A 16,636-nucleotide genomic window follows, 5' to 3' on the forward strand; every position below is an offset into this window, starting at 1 on the left:
GCATATCCTATTTCATATAGTAAAGGGGTATTTTTTTAAATATACAAGAGAATAAAGTTTAGGAGGTTTTTGGGACATCGAATAATTTAGCATATTCACCCAAAATTAAATGATCAACGTTTAGCATAGGATAATTGCAAAATCCTTCATTACTCAACTCGTACCAGGGACAAGATCCCTTATTCTCCCGATAAAATATTCAAAAATCTTCTTTTTCATTTTCATTAGTATAAACAAAGTGAATGAAGTACGTTTCTTATTTTTTGATCTCATTATTGATTGCATTTGACTTCTAATAATTTCAAGAATGTAAAGAAGAGCAAGCATGCAACACATCAATTGTCTTAATACATAATATTGGTTACAAATTACTATTGAGATGGTTCTTTGACAGGCTTCCCTTTCTCCCTTAGCTTGGCTATGGATTCTTTCATAGCTTCCTTTCTTCTCTTGCTAGCTAATACTTTTGCCATGACACCATTCATATTTGGGTCCTTTTTCTCCTCTGATGTGGGTGGGGGTGGTGGAGGCCTTCTTGCAGCAGCATTTGCATTGTTGTTACCTGCATTTAGCGCAACTCCGGCCAAGCCCAAGGCAAGACTCCTGCGAGAGAGAAGAGTTGTATCCAATTTTTTATCATGAAAAGCCAAAGGGATACTCTTCTTGGTTGATATTGAGGCCAATGTCGTAGCTGCTGCAATTGGAGACAATGACTGAGCCATAACTTTGCTTGGGCTGTTTGCTTTCTAAATGAATTGATATATTTCTACAAGTCAAGAAGACGAAATGTTCTTCTGTGGTCTTGGTGCGCTTGGATAATCAAGCAATTGGGATTCGAATTTTTATTGGTTGGTTCTTGATAAGTTGTTTTAGTGGGACCCTTTTTTTAGGGAGAAATTCAAAAATAGCTGGTTACAAGTGGTAATTAAAAAATAGTCACAGTTTCAAAAGTAATTGAAATTTAGCCATTTTTTATGTAAAAGATAAATATGAACAAAAACAATGTTCAAAATTCGAAAAATATTCCAGCATAATATGTTGGAGTTATGCTAGAATTTTATAATCTGTTGGAGTTCCAACATAATGTGTTGGAAGTCCATACACAAGTGCTTCAATCTCTAGTATATTATACTGAAATTTTCTGTGTGTTGGAGTTCCATCATAATATGCTGGAAGTTCATACACAGGTGCTCCAATCCCCAGTATATTATGCTGGAACTTTCCGTGTTATCACAAAATAGTGACTATTTTCAATAACTTTGCAAATACTATCTATTTTTTAATGGGATTTTTTCATTCCTATACACTATTTGAAACTTTATTACGAAAAATGTTCATGTTTTGGTATTTACCCGACTTAGACAAGTTTTGTTTACAAAATATATACATTTCACCTTAAAGGGCTCCCAATTCATTATTAGTGCCTTCAATCAAGGGACTTAGTTAAACCCTTTTCCTTCTTTTTTTTTTCTCCCTCTTCTCTTTCTTCTCTCCAGAATATTGGTACGGGATCTCTCCTGCGGTTGCTTTGAAACCTTGGGATCCATGAACAGATTTGTCTAGTAATCCATAAGCCCTCCTCTTGCTGACGAAAACACCTTAGTCGTGACTTTCTTAATTGCAAAAACAAGTAAAAAGTAAAAGAAAAATCGAAGAAGGTATACATCAAGCGATTCAAACATTAATTAAATTCCACTGAATTTATAACACACAAGCAACTACTAAGTTGTAAGGAAGATAAATGATCTATATCAGAAAGCAATATGAAATACATTGGAGAAAGGCTAATTAGGAAGGAGCTTTATTTAGTGATCGGGGATTAGATCTAATCACTATCGATGTCATTGTTGCTGTTGTCATGCCCATCGTGCTTCTTCTCATTTTTGTCTTTCTTGTCCTTTTTCTTCTTCTTCTCATCTTCGTCCTTGTGATGGTGCTCTCCATCTTCTACCCAGTTATATACAACTACAATATCATACCACTTAAATATAATTTTTATACAAATTTTATATAATATGTCTTTTGTATATTTTGTATCTGATTTATACATAGTAAGCACAAATTTCATATAACTAATTATATATACCGAAAAAGCCTAATTTTTTTAACATACTCTTAATTGCAGCGCCTCAATTTCACACTTAAAATTAGTCTGTTCGCATCTTCATATTTTCTCTATAAATAAACAAGTCAAAAATCAGTACCAATACACCCTTTTAAAAGTTTACAAAAGCAATTTCAATTTTATAAGAAAATAGATGAAAATAGCTTCAGATTCAACCACTTCTCTGTTCTTGACACTATTCCTTATTACACAAATACAATTTGTATACAATTTTATAAAATACATCTTTTGTACATTTTGTATCTGATTTATACATAGTAAAAATAAATTTCATACAACTAATTATATATTATACAACTTATCTACATCTTTCACACATTATTTCTATCCAGTTAAATACAACTACAATAACATACAACTTAAATACAAATTTTATACAAACTTTATACAATATGTCTTTTGTATATTTTGTATCTGATTTATACATAGGAATGAAGGACTTACAACTAATTATATATTATACAACTTTCACACATTATTTCTACCCAGTCAAGTACAACTACAATAACATACAACTTAAATATAAATTTTATACAAACTTTATACAATATGTCTTTTGTATATTTTGTATCTGATTTATACATAGTAAAAATAAATTTCATACAACTAATTATATATTATACGTCTTATTTACAACTTTCACACATTATTTCTACCCAGTTAAATACAATTACAATAACATACAACTTAAGTACAAATTTTATACAAACTTTATACAATATGTCTTTTGTATATTTTGTATCTAATTTATACATAAGAATGAAGGACTTACAACTAATTATATATTATACAACTTATCTACAATTTATCTAGAATTTTCATACATTATTTCTACTCAGTTATATACAACTTAAATATATTTTTTATACAATGTTGTACAACTTTCATACAATAGTTAAATGAATAAAAGAAAAATAAATAAACAACAAAATACAATTTTTCTACAATTTTTCCATAATTTTACTACAATTTCTGCAATATAATGTATGTCATGCCTTCTTCTTCTTCTTCTTCTTCATCATCATCTTCTTTCAATCTGAAATTCAGCCAAAATCAAGTCTAATCTTCACCAAAACCCCTCAAAATTGAGATATAAACTTCAAATCATATTCCCAATTATTTGCAACAACACCCAATCCAAACAAATAATGATTTTTGAAAACCCAAATTCGAATTCAAAGCTTCAAAGCTTTTTAATGGCTGTCAATGGTGGAATTGCTCCTCTCTTTTCCTTTGCTTTACATTACTGAAATTTAAGATTGCGAGATAGAGAGAGACGTAGAGAGAATTCTCAATTCTTTGCAACAACATTCAATCCAAACAAACAATGTCTTTTGAAAACCCAAATTCGAATTCAAAACTTTTTAATGGTTGTCAATGGTTGAGGGGTTACAGATTTTCGCAGGTTTTAGAAGAGGAAATAGTGGGTGATTGAAGAGGAAATCGTGGGGTGTGGTTTGATACGTGGGTGAGGAGTGGGATTTGGAGAGAGAAACTTGGGGAAATGAGAATATACGGTAGAGTTAAATTAGGAGACTAATTAATACCATTAAAATACATAAAATATACATAAATGATAATTAGGTATATAAAAGGTAATTATATTAAAAGTTAAGCATGGAGGGTAATAGAGTTTACTATATGACATAGAAATGTAAAAATCTCTTTTTTAATTACCTGTCCGAAAATTGACAAGTCCGTGCTACTTTGACTTCTTTCTGATATCCGAAGACGTAAACTTTGCAGTACGTTTACAATCGACCCACGACCCAAGTAAGGCTGTATTGTGGGTCGGGCCTAGCCCGGGACCGTTAGCAAACGGGCCGGTTCAAACGGGTCGGTCCCTACCGGTCCTAAAAGCCCACTGTGGGCCGGTCCTCACCAAATAGACCGCGAGCCCGGGACCGTTTAGCCCGGGATCGGCAGGCGGGCCTGGGCCAGTTTAACTGAGCCAAACGAGCCAAACGACTATTTTCAAAAAAAAAAAAAATTAGAAATTGGTCAATGATTTTATATTTAAAAACTAGTCGTTGGCCTGCCAATTTAGCTGTTTAGATTTTTAATAAATAGTTATTTGGCCCCCAAACTTTGTTTTAACCAAACTTTTTATAATTACACTTTTTCTCTATTCTCAACTATAAATACCCCTCATTCTTTCATTTTTACTCACAAATTCATCAATCTCTCTCATTTCTCAAACTCAAATTGAAGCATTCAAGTCTTCACTCATCTCTCATTTCTCAAACTCAAATTCTTAATTCAAGTTAAATCATGCCCGGTGATTCTAGATTGCGCCCATTTGTTTTGGAACACTTTAATGTGGTAGAAAGAAATGAAGAAGTTTACATAATAAAGTGCAAGAACTGTGGTCGAGTCTACACTCATCGTCCAAAATTGGAGGGCACATGCTGTTTAAGGAAGCATATAAAGAGTTGTCTTGCGCGTTCTTCAAACATTCGTATTTAAGATTTTAAGTAATTTGAGACAATCTGTGTTATTTTAAAATTATTAGACGTATTATGCTTAACGTTTTAGTTTTGTTAGATTAATTTGAAGTATTATGTTGAAGATATTGAACTTTAATTTGAATTATTAAATGTAAACTTTAATTTGCCGTTTTAATACCGAATCTTTATATATATATATATATATATATATATATAATTTACAAGAAATTGCTTTAGATAAAAAAAAATTCAAAAAAAAATAGCCCGGAACACTTAGGCCCGGGACCATATGGGTTTAGGCCCGTAGTGGGCCAGTTCCACCCTCCAGGACCGCTAAGCCCAGGACCATTTGGCTCGGAATCGCCAGAGACCGACCCGCCAGAGCCCGGGACCGTTTGGCCCGGCCCGTTTAGCCCATTTAGGCCCGGGCCCGGACCAGAATACAGTCTTAGGCCCAAGTTGAGGCAAGACGAAACCAGTCCGCATCTGAATGGATTGTCTATTATACCCTTATATATGTTCTGTCACGAGGATAAATTAGTAATTGTGGCGAAACATTCAGAAGCTGCTCTCTCGCCCTGCTCCTCCGTCTCTCACTCAATTTCTTCTCCTCTGTTGGTCTTGCCTGTTTTCCTCTCAAAGTTTCTCCATCTAGCTCCTGCTTGGGCTCGATATGTGTGTTGTACTTCTCCATTCTGGTGAGTATTTTTGCTCCATCCCGATTGTTGCTAATGGGATTTTGCTGGTTTCTGTTTTTAATCCAACGTATGTCAGTAATCGCATCTGATTTACACATGCATGTTTCGAAATAGATACCCAATTGCATGATTTTGAGGATACAAATCTGATTTTTTTGAAAAATCAAACTTTAACTCCTTTTTCCCGATGTTTCTCTTCTTTTTTCTCTTTGTTGATGGTCAAATGGTGTGTTTTCAAAACTGCCTATCAAGTGTGCGAGTTGCTATGTTTTGTTTTTTTGGTCTTGCAATCAAAAAGTAGGAGTTATTGGGAAAAGAACTTGCACAATTCAAGTTATTTAATTTGCTTAGGTATCAGAAAGAAACAGAAAGTTTTACGTAATAGCTAAAGACACAACTGTCACCTGGTATTTGATCGTCCACTTGAAAGAAGTCTGTCTGGTATGCCAATCTGGTTCAAGGTGTTTGATGGTATGCCTGAAACAGTAGAATACCAATTTTTTCCAGGTGTTCCATGATATGCTCATCTATCATTCAGGAAATACAAGGTACATTATTACTTAAAATGGACAGTATCGTTAGCCTATCTATCTTGTGTTTCATTTTTGTCTTTTGGTTGGAAACCCCAACCCTTTAAATCCTGATACCATAACAAGAGAATTTGAAATTAAAACTTAATATCATAATAAGAGAATTTGGAATCAACTAATGAGGTATCGATTCTTTGAATTACATTTGAAGTTAATAAAAATGTACTATAAATCTATATTTTCACGAATTATTGTCTCTGTGTATGTGTGTATAGAATTTGAAGGATTACATATATGAACCAACTATGATAGCAAATATTTTGGGAAAGCAAGCAATCCTTCCGAGCCCTCTGTCATCTTCATATATCACTTAAGGCCGGCCCTGAACATGTGTGCTTTACTTACACGGTTTCTGTTAGGATTTTGCCAATCATCTCATGAAACTTGCATTAGTTAGTGGACCGCATTTTAATTTTCCCACTCATAAGAGGTGTGTATACAACGGAAGTTTGTTTTGAAAGATATAAATTTCAGGTTCATGCCTGAGATCAGTTCATCAAGACGAATAGAAGGAGCCTAAAATTTTTGAACCTCAATACCTGTCAGAATACCTGTCGTTGAAGAAATAGATGAAGCAAAAATGAGAACAAAACTAAAGTCCTCAACTATATCGAAGTTCTTTTCTCTGCTGTTGATCATGCTCATGATTGCTTTTGTTGTATCGATTACTGATTCTCCATTAGCTGAGGTAAATGAGGCTGATAGCTCAGAAAACGATCTAGAACAAGGACAGTATGACTTGGAGATTGAACATGTTTCTTTAGTTATCCTAGCTGAGGGGAATCAATACTCTGATAGTTCAGAAAGGGATCTAGACCAAGGGCATCTTACAGCTTCATATCTTCAGCTTGAGTTGGCTGAAACGACTATGAGTTTTGATTCTGTACTTGAGTCAGTGAACCACATTAATACTGAAAGCTTAAGCTCTGTGAAAGACGATTTTGCTTCTGAAGATGCCCAACCTTTGAAAATGCTGCAGAGATCTCCGATTGATAGAAATGGAGGTAATGTTGGAGCATTCCATATCCTGGGAATTTCCTCATCCTCACTTGTCCTGGGTTTGCTAGCTGCGACAGTTCTCCAGCTCTATCTAAAGAGGAGATGTGATAAGATCATTCTTCATCCCGTAGATGAAGTCTCAAGTAAGAATATTGTAGATGAACTTCAAATTCACCAGCATCTGCCTGCGCTTATTATCAAATTGATAGTTGATAGAATATTATATGTAGATATACTAGCGAAATCATACAGTAAGAGGTCGCTTTGTAGCTGGTTAGGAGAAAAGTTATCTATGTATTGGGGGCAACATAACTTATACAATGTTTGGTAGCCATTAGTTATTTTGTACAAAATTCAGCATAACTAATACCATGTTTGGTTGTCATTTTACAATTCTACATAAATAGTACATGTATAAGTTACGAGTCAATCTGTGTATTATTTTATGCGGGGTAGAAGATGAAATAACTAATACATGTATTAGTCATACATGGATAAAATATTGAAATGACAAATTTACCCCTATCATTTTACACATAAAGGCTTCCTTCTATACATGTGATTTTCTTTGTCCAAGGTCGGACTCTCGTCAGGCTCTCCAATAATTGTTCCTCCTAATGTGACAGAACATAATGTTGTCAAAGAGAAAGAATATTCCTCTCAAAACTGGCCAACAGAGGTTGATGTCTCAGGGGAGTACTCTTGTACTTCAGAAATGAGCTGCAGCTTTCAGATGAGTTCAACTTATAAAGAGAAATATCCCGAATCAGTAAATGATGACGAAGCTCAGAGCATAGAGAAGAAACCAAGAAAGAGTAATAGGAGAGAGTCCTTGGCTGCGTCTGATGAGTACTCAATGGGTTCACCTTCTTATGGAAGTATCACTACATACGAGAGGGTTCCTAGCAAGCATGCAAGTGGAACGGAAAATGCCATCATCCCCGTAAGGCGCTCAAGCAGAATTAGAAGCCATGTCCCTTCTTCAACATTTAGATTCTGAAGATGTTTTGCTTGTTTGCTAGAGCAGAACCAGAAGTCATGTAACAAGCAAACATCTTTTAGGCATAGTCATTCCTAACTAATACATTCTGACGCAATTGAAGTGATCCAGACGTAGTGATTTGTGTTCTTTTTTATGTTTTACTTAGCTGATGGCTTTGATAGTGCAACTTTCTACATGCTGTTTCTGTAAGTGGAGAATTTCCAGTGATTTGTGCATAACCCTTTCTACATACTGACTCTGTGAGTTGAGGTTTTTCAGGTGGTTTGGTGTAACACTTTGCTTGACCTCCTTGTAGTAGCTGGGGCACTGAAGATCAACCTGGTAGATCAGTTAATGTTGATGGGTTAGCTTCAAGAGGAGGAAACTTTTCCCTCACTGGAAAAATAGAAAAAAGTCTTATATGGTTTGAATATTTTGAGAGAGGTTTTGGAAGGAAACTAGAGTTTGACTATATATCTATATTATTATAACATTATGAATACAATGTCGGTTTATAAAAATAACCTTATAATATTAAGCATTATAACTCATAATAAAAGGACATAACCGGAATTCTAGATATTAGCATTATAATCCTATTAGTTTTAGGACATAATACTACATGTTAGGAATCTTACATGATTACCTTTAGGAATACTATTAGTATAATTACTTTCGGCTGGCTAATTCATATAAAAATGAACAAGTAAATATCTTTAGTCATGCAATCTCATTACTTTCAGGATATACTTCTTAAGAATTCCTATTACTAATTTAATTTGAAAAGTAATATAATGTCCTATTACTAATTTAATTTGAGAATATATTATATTGTCCAAATCCATTTAGAAAAAGGAGAGCCTAAATTATTATAAAAGCATAAATACAATATTAATATACCAAAATAGCCCAAAAAGATTAAACGGAAGAGCTCATAGGGAAAGGACATTACTGCAATAACCTTTTTTTTCAATACAATACCTTCTATGCTAATTTTTAAAATTTAAGATTTAAAAATTAATAAAATTTATCTATTAATTTTTTATTAAAAATATGTAGGAAGGTTTAATAAAGTCAATTTCATAAGAGTCCTCCGTATTGGCAATACATTACTACTCCATAATGTCCAATACCAAGAAAAGGAAAAGTAATATTGAATGGACTGTATAAAGAGTTGAAATTGAGAAAAAAATACCCCACAATAATATATTTTTATATTATGTTTGAATTATTTTTCTACTCAAATAATATTTTTTAATCAATTTTTTGTCTAATATTAAAAAAATACCCAATTATTAAACAATTAAGAAAATATTTAAGAATATAAATGTATGAGAAAGAGGAAAAAAAAGGTTGGTAAGAGTCAATACCACTAATGATTCTATAGACATAAAGATCTAGAAGTTAAATGTCATATATAATTTTTTACTCTTTGAAAATAAAATTTATGATGGATAAAATTATAACGAAGACTAAATATTCAAAACAAGAGATGAACTAATATTAAGATCTAAATCAACATAGAATAGATTATTTTTATGTTAAAACCAAATAATTAAATTTTTTAATTAATTATTTAACAAGAGAATCCAATTTAATTATTTTTTAAATTCATCATATGAGTAAAATTCTTATTCAAGTTAAAAAAAAATCTTAGGATACATAATTTATTCAATATAAAGAGCGTTAGAACACAAAGTAAAAAAGTTAGTATATTATTAAGAATCAAAATGATATACAAGTGTCTGAGGAAGCACAATCAAAGCTAAATCCTAATCAAGAATAAACTTTTAAGACTATAATACAAAGAGTCGGCTCTGCTATAACAAGATTATTCTTTATAGATGCCTCCGACGAAATTGAAATAATATTTCTATGTCATGCATTACTTGCAAATATCATATCACGAGGCATGACACTATTATAATAGCAAGTGGTATACCAACAACGATTTTATTGTGAGGACACCCACTTTAGATTTGATATACCTCTTCAAACAACTTAAATAACCATCACAAATATATCAAAGCAAAGCAATAGTGCTAAATTTATAAGGAAATTAAAATTGATAATATGGAATGAAACACTTATGGCTAAGTGTCAAACGATCGAAATAATTATCCGGAGTTCTAGAGATATATTGGATATTAATGAAATGTTTGGTGGAAATTAATGGTTTGAGAGGTAATGTATGTCAAGTACTACCAGTAGTTTCAAAATTGACAAAAGTAGAGAATGTAAAAGCTTGCTTGCCAAAGTTATACTTCTAGCATCAAATGAAAAAGATTCAATTAACAAGAAATATAAAGTAAGAACAGATTCAGTATTCAGTGTCTTCTTGCTTCGTATTGGAAACAAAGAAGAGCAACCAATAAAAGATGATTTGGTTCTTCCTGAACACTTGGTTATTAATGTCACACCTCCTTTTTGCGCGCCCCGCCCCGAGGGGTAAGATGCGCGGGTGGAGTTTTTCCAATTTAAGTGACAATATTCGAAATGGAATTATTTATTTAATTCAGAGTCGCCACTTGGGAAAGGTTTGACTTTTGGTGTCCCAAGTCACCGGTTTATCTTGAATCCCAAATCGAGGAAATTTTCGACTTTTCCAAATGAAGTCTGCGAACCAGAAATTCTAAGTAAGGAATTCTGTTGACCCGAGGGAAGGTGTTAGGCACCCTCGAATCCCGTGGTTCTAGCACGGTCGCTTAAATTGTTATAATGGCTAAATATCTGATTTAAATACATGTTACGACTTACGTGCTTTTATTAAGTTTAAACCGCTTTTATTATTATCATTTATTTTTATAGAATTGCAACGTCGTGAAAATGCATCTCGAACCACGTCACAATCAATGCACCCGTAGTTGTTAACACATTTCGACTCCGTTGAGATTTGAATTTGGGTCACATAAATGCGCACCCGAATTTAAGAATGTAATTTAATTAAGTCGCGCCTAAAGAATCTAACGCGTTATTGTCTTTGGGGAGGGCAGTGGAATTCACTAAACAGCCCGTCCCAAATTCTAAGTATTTATTATGATCAATTATTGAGGGCCCCGCAATTTGCATTTTTATTCGGCGAGGCTCGTCTCATTATTTTAGAAGGGTACCCTATAATGACTACATTTCTACTACATTTATCTTTAAAGAGAAGGATGATGCCGAATTTTGCTGGTTTGGACAAATACGGACTGAATCCTTATTATGTTTGCCGAACCTAAACTTGTTTGATTACCTGATTGATTGTTCATGAGGTGAGGGTTACCGCATGCTTTGTCTTCATCGAGTGAATATGCTTATTAATTCGCTAAGTGAGATTGCAAACAAACTAACAACATATATTGAGTTATGTTTAACGACCTCCAAGTTCTATTTTTAACACTCTAACCTATTTGAAATTGATAAAAAAACGAAATCGGCTGTTTTATTAGGGAAATTACTACTAATTGAACTCAAAAATGATTATTAGTTTTTCTCAACAATCATCACATCATTTCGAAACAAAGAATCTATACCGAAACCCAGTATCGAACCTGCATTGGAACGAATAAACTGACAGGAGAACTGGCATTCATAGCCAGACTCTTAATGTGACTGTATGGGAGTTTGTTTGGGATACATTTATCCCGGACCCAGTACCACAGTTTTGTCAATTCAGTGGTCTAGGCAAAATACATACAAGTGCTTACCATGACTCTATGTTATACAGTCATAACTAAACCAAACAAGTGTTATACTGAACTGAATATATACTAAATCAGAACATGCTGTCTATGTCATGCTGTCATTACTGTTGAACCATGCTATCTAACAGTTCATCTTAAACAGAATGTATGCTAGTTTATACAGAATATTTGCAGTTCGCAGTAAAAATACAGGCCCAACTAACATTCGAACTATCTTTTTACACCAATGCTATAACATAAACTGATGTTCATTTCTTTATTTCTGCTTCAACTTCAAACTTTCAACAATACAAGGTTCAAAGGTTGTGTACCTGGGAATATTTGCAATTGAAGAAGAGGGCAATCAGTAGAGTAAAAATGAACAAATGCAGCAGCAGTAACAGCACTATCAGTAGCAACAAGGCAGAATAGCAGCAGGCAAAACAATACAGCCAGAAACAGGCTCGAGTGCAGAGATGCAACTATGGCCAATAGAAAGCAATAGCCAAATAGCAGCAACACCCAGTGGAATAGAATCAGAAATCCAGACAGACCAAACCAGTAGTAAACCAATGAAAACACTCGACTAATAGACACAACTGGAATTTCAAAGAATCAGAATTGATTTGAACAGGTTGAACAACTGAAACCCAGTAATAATAGGAGGAAAAAGCTTCTGATTGTTGGTTGTATCCCTTCTATCCCTTAAACTCTCTCTATCTATGTGTATCTATTTTGTATGTATTTCAGCTCTCCTGTCCAAACTCCTCACAGTGTGTTTTTCTTTTTTAACCTTGAAAGTCAGTCCTCTTTTCTGTATGTCTGTCCCTCCTCTTTATAAGCCTTCCTTACCCCTTTCTAAACAGCCTGTTTAGACTATTACCATACCCCTCCCATGTGCCTTTAACCTTTTTCAGTTCCACTTTAGTTAATTAGGTATAAAAACCCCATCATTCCCTGGTAGATTTAACTTTTCCATTTTATTTAACTAAAAGCAAGTATGGGCAGTAGGATATGTTGACAGCATATGCTGTCAAACCATTTTAAAATTAAACAAAAACCTTTATGCAGGCCACAGGCTGTGCACCAATGCACATGAGGTGCACCAATGCACATGCTGTGCAAGAGTGCACATGCCCTCCAATTCAGCATTTAAACCAAACATCCCTTTTACATTACTGATCCAAATCAACAGCTATAAGTAAACAAATTTGGTTTTTAATTGGTTCAACAAATGTTCAACAGAAGCAAGTTGATTTACTATGCTCAGACAGTTGAAACTAATTGACGACTCATGTCGACTCGACTATATTAGCATTAACATACACAATCGTAGCCAAAAATCAGACATTCTGAAGTATGGGACACATGACTCGACTTATACTGATTAAAACAAAATTGTACTTCGAGGAATTAGTTAGTCAGTACAAATTTGGAATACAACCAATACACATGCCTCATCAGAATAGGAGGGGAGGGCTTCAGACAAACACGGAGGTTCAAACAAAGTGGACAAACAAAAGTTGATAAAATTAAAACAAATATGAACAGTCTTTTAAAACAAATCACACGGGCTAAAAACAAATAAAAGAAAAGAAAGCAGACTCACCTTAAACTTGAAAAGTTAAAAGTTTGAACCCGGATTTGGACAGACCTTTCTTAAGGCTGAACGGACTTTAATCGAAGTGTTTCTCAGATGAGAAACACTTCGATTAAGGTCCATTAGACCTTAATCTCTTTGGTTTGAACCGTTTTGAACCAGTGACGAGGGACCTTGTGGTTTCAAAACTCAGATCTAATATTCGTGCTTCCCTGGTTAGATTCGGACCAAACCAAGTATGGTTCGGTCACGAGGAGGGTCCGGGGAGTGTCTGGTATGAAGCTGGGGTTGGTTGGTGTAGATCGAGTTTTGACTCGAATCTTCAAATGAAGATTCGAGGACCTGGGGGGTGATTCGAAGTGTGTGGTTGGTAGATTTAGGTTCAGGATGGCATGGGGGTTCTATGGTGTTCAGGTGGAGGTCACCGGCGTTCAGGCCGCCGGGTTTCTGGTGAAGGTGTGCAGGGGCGGCTAGGGTTTGAAGGGGATGGGTTTGGTGAAGACGAAGGCGGGGGTGTTGGCTAGGGGGGCAGGGTAAGGATCTAGGCTTATATAGTTAGTGGTGGGTTGATCTCAACCGTTAGATCAATCTAGATCTACGGTTTGGATCTGATGGTCTTAAATGAAACGGTGTCGTTTTGAGGGTTGAGGGTTGGGGTCGGTCCGGGTGAGACGGGTCGGGTTTATTGGTGGGTTATGGGGAATTGATCTTGGCCGTTGATCAATTTGAGATCAACGGCCCAGATCAGGCACGACTCAAACGACGCCGTTTGGACACCCTGGGTATCAGGTGGTCTGGACCGGGCAGGCCTGGGTCTTGGGCTGTTCGTTTGGGCCAATTTTGTTAAAATTGGCCCAAGTCCGGAAAGGAAGGGGTCCTCTTTTTTTTTTTTATTTCTTTTTTTCTTTTTTTTTCTCATTTATTTTAAAACAAAACTAAGCCAAAAAATCAAATTAAAATTAAATACACACTCAATACAATTATTTGCACACACACTAAAATATTTCAAAACAGGTAAAGTCAAACAAAATAAAATCACGGACGAAGATGCCTATTCATGATTTTCTATTTAACGACCGGATTACGGTTCGAATTATGCAGGACACATATTTTTTTAAATTTTGTTTTAATAAAGTAAATAAATAAAAACGGGCCGAAGTTACAAACAAATCAACAAGGTGCCGCACAGAAATCCAAAAATTGTGCAGCAGGGCTAATTGTTATTTTTTTTTCTTATTTCTTTTTGGAGCGATTGTCGTGTGAAGCAAAAATCACGTGCTCACAGCTGCCCCTCTTTGTTCGGAAACACGAAGGGTTTTCGTGCAAAGATCAAGTGAGCGTGTATGAGCGATTTTTGCCTATAGACCACTCCGTATGAAGCATTTTTTTTGAAAGATCTGACCGAATCTTGCTTCAAAGATTTCCTACATATCCTGGGCTAAACAGGAATCAGGTCAATGTAGTTCGAGAAGTTTTGGTAGCTGGGACTACCATGGGACTGCAATGCTTGCTGCTACTGCTGCTGCTGTTGTCACTGCTACGTCACTGACCGCCTTATTACAACCAAACAAAAATTAGAAACTGAACTAACTACTTATATGTATGTCAACTGCTAGTTACAAGATTCCTATCTATGATTCTTTTACGACTTGATCTTGGGTCTTAGCTGATTCTGCTTGTAGACTCCGATCTGAATCTTGATGCTTGCGAGTTGTGGTGACCTGTTTAATCTCTAGGATACTGAGTGAGGCGCGACTGGCAGGGTTCAGGACCTTAATTAAATGCTGGAGTCAATCCGCCTTCCATTTACTCCGAATCTTGGGACACCTCTTTTTCTTCTTTGATTTTGAGTTGAGACTCATCTCGCGGGTCATTTCGATCCGTGTGGCTCGAGGTTAGACCTGCGGGAAAAAACAAACAAACGAACGAAATTTTCTGCCCCAGTTTCACTAGGAAAATTTCGTTAATTATTCACCAGGAAGTTCATAAAATTGATGAAAGAGGATATGCATGCTCAGTTCAGGGCTGGAGCCCTAACACCGGCTAGCTGGGGAGAGGTTCGGTTTGGGGTTTAAAACCCTAACGCCGAACAAAGGAAGAATTCAGTTTAGGGTTTAAAACCCTAATGCTGATTGCATGGAAAAGCTCAGTTTAGAGTTTAAAACTCTAATGCTGGCTGAAAAGGAAAAAGTTCAGTTTAGGGTTTAAAACCCTAATGCTGACTAAAAGGAAAATTCAGTTTAGGGTTTAAAACCCTAATGCTGATTGCATGGAAAAGCTCAGTTTAGAGTTTAAAACTCTAATGCTGGCTGAAAGGAAAAAGTTCAGTTTAGGGTTTAAAACCCTAATGCTGACTAAAAGGAAAATTCAGTTTAGGGTTTAAAACCCTAATGCTGATTGCATGGAAAAGCTCAGTTTAGAGTTTAAAACTCTAATGCTGGCTGAAAGGAAAAAGTTCAGTTTAGGGTTTAAAACCCTAATGCTGACTAAAAGGAAAATTCAGTTTAGAGTTTAAAACTCTAATGCTGGCTGAAAGGAAAATTCAGTTTAGGGTTTAAAACCCTAATGCTGATTGCATGAAAAAGCTCAGTTTAGAGTTTAAAACTCTAATGCTGGCTGAAAGGAAAATTCAGTTTAGGGTTTAAAACCCTAATGCTGATTGCATGAAAAAGCTCAGTTTAGAGTTTAAAACTCTAATGCTGGCTGAAAGGAAAATTCAGTTTAGGGTTTAAAACCCTAATGCTGATTGCATGAAAAAGCTCAGTTTAGAGTTTAAAACTCTAATGCTGGCTGAAAGGAAAATTCAGTTTAGGGTTTAAAACCCTAATGCTGATTGCATGAAAAAGCTCAGTTTAGAGTTTAAAACTCTAATGCTGGCTGAAAGGAAAATTCAGTTTAGGGTTTAAAACCCTAATGCTGATTGCATGAAAAAGCTCAGTTTAGAGTTTAAAACTCTAATGCTGGCTGAAAGGAAAATTCAGTTTAGGGTTTAAAACCCTAATGCTGATTGCATGAAAAAGCTCAGTTTAGAGTTTAAAACTCTAATGCTGGCTGAAAGGGAAAAGTTCAGTTTAGGGTTTAAAACCCTAATGCTGACTAAAAGGAAAATTCAGTTTAGGGTTTAAAACCCTAATGCTGATTGCATGGAAAAGCTCAGTTTAGAGTTTAAAACTCTAATGCTGGCTGAAAGGAAAAAGTTCAGTTTAGGGTTTAAAACCCTAATGCTGATTGCATGAAAAAGCTCAGTTTAGAGTTTAAAACTCTAATGCTGGCTGAAAGGAAAATTCAGTTTAGGGTTTAAAACCCTAATGCTGATTGCATGAAAAAGCTCAGTTTAGAGTTTAAAACTCTAATGCTGGCTGAAAGGAAAATTCAGTTTAGGGTTTAAAACCCTAATGCTGATTGCATGAAAAAGCTCAGTTTAGAGTTTAAAACTCTAATGCTGGCTGAAAGGAAAATTCAGTTTAGGGTTTAAAACCCTAATGCTGATTGCATGAAAAAGCTCAGTTTAGAGTTTAAAACTCTAATGC

The 16,636-nt window shown here is 35.0% G+C and overlaps 2 protein-coding genes across 6 annotated transcripts; one reads left to right on the top strand and one right to left on the bottom strand.

The window, feature by feature from the left end:
* Positions 1–371: 371 nt before the first annotated feature.
* Positions 372–722, bottom strand: LOC104228135 (uncharacterized). Its single transcript, XM_009780845.2, has one exon. The coding sequence runs from the start codon at positions 720–722 to the stop codon at positions 372–374; it is 351 nt and encodes a 116-aa protein (XP_009779147.1).
* Positions 723–5,133: 4,411 nt separating this feature from the next.
* On the top strand, positions 5,134–8,303 carry LOC104228859 (uncharacterized). 5 transcript variants are annotated; one of them, XR_011407414.1, is made up of 4 exons: positions 5,134–5,270; positions 6,335–7,002; positions 7,486–8,047; positions 8,158–8,303. XR_011407414.1 is itself a non-coding variant. In XM_009781487.2 (4 exons), exons 3-4 carry the CDS (start codon positions 6,441–6,443, stop codon positions 7,857–7,859), a joined length of 936 nt encoding a protein of 311 aa, XP_009779789.1. In that variant the 5' UTR covers positions 5,134–5,270; positions 5,622–5,818; positions 6,335–6,440; the 3' UTR covers positions 7,860–8,091. The 5 variants fall into 5 exon arrangements, 4 of the variants coding, with proteins under 4 accessions (XP_009779789.1, XP_009779844.1, XP_009779905.1 ...); XM_009781487.2 differs by lacking the exon at positions 8,158–8,303 and adding an exon at positions 5,622–5,818 and having other exon boundaries at positions 7,486–8,091; XM_009781542.2 differs by lacking the exon at positions 8,158–8,303 and adding an exon at positions 5,778–5,818 and having other exon boundaries at positions 7,486–8,091.
* The last annotated feature ends 8,333 nt before the right edge of the window (positions 8,304–16,636 follow it).

This window comes from Nicotiana sylvestris, chromosome 5, assembly GCF_000393655.2.
Source record: "Nicotiana sylvestris chromosome 5, ASM39365v2, whole genome shotgun sequence".
Classification (NCBI taxonomy): Eukaryota; Viridiplantae; Streptophyta; class Magnoliopsida; order Solanales; family Solanaceae; genus Nicotiana; species Nicotiana sylvestris.

Coding starts and splice junctions, on each gene's coding strand:
- LOC104228859 (XM_009781487.2), top strand. CDS start 6,441: ATGAGAACAAAACTAAAGTCCTCAACTATATCGAAGTTCTTTTCTCTG. Junction 7,003..7,485: donor TCCCGTAGATGAAGTCTCAA/GTAAGAATATTG, acceptor CTAATGTGACAG/AACATAATGTTGTCAAAGAG.
- LOC104228135 (XM_009780845.2), bottom strand. CDS start 722: ATGGCTCAGTCATTGTCTCCAATTGCAGCAGCTACGACATTGGCCTCA.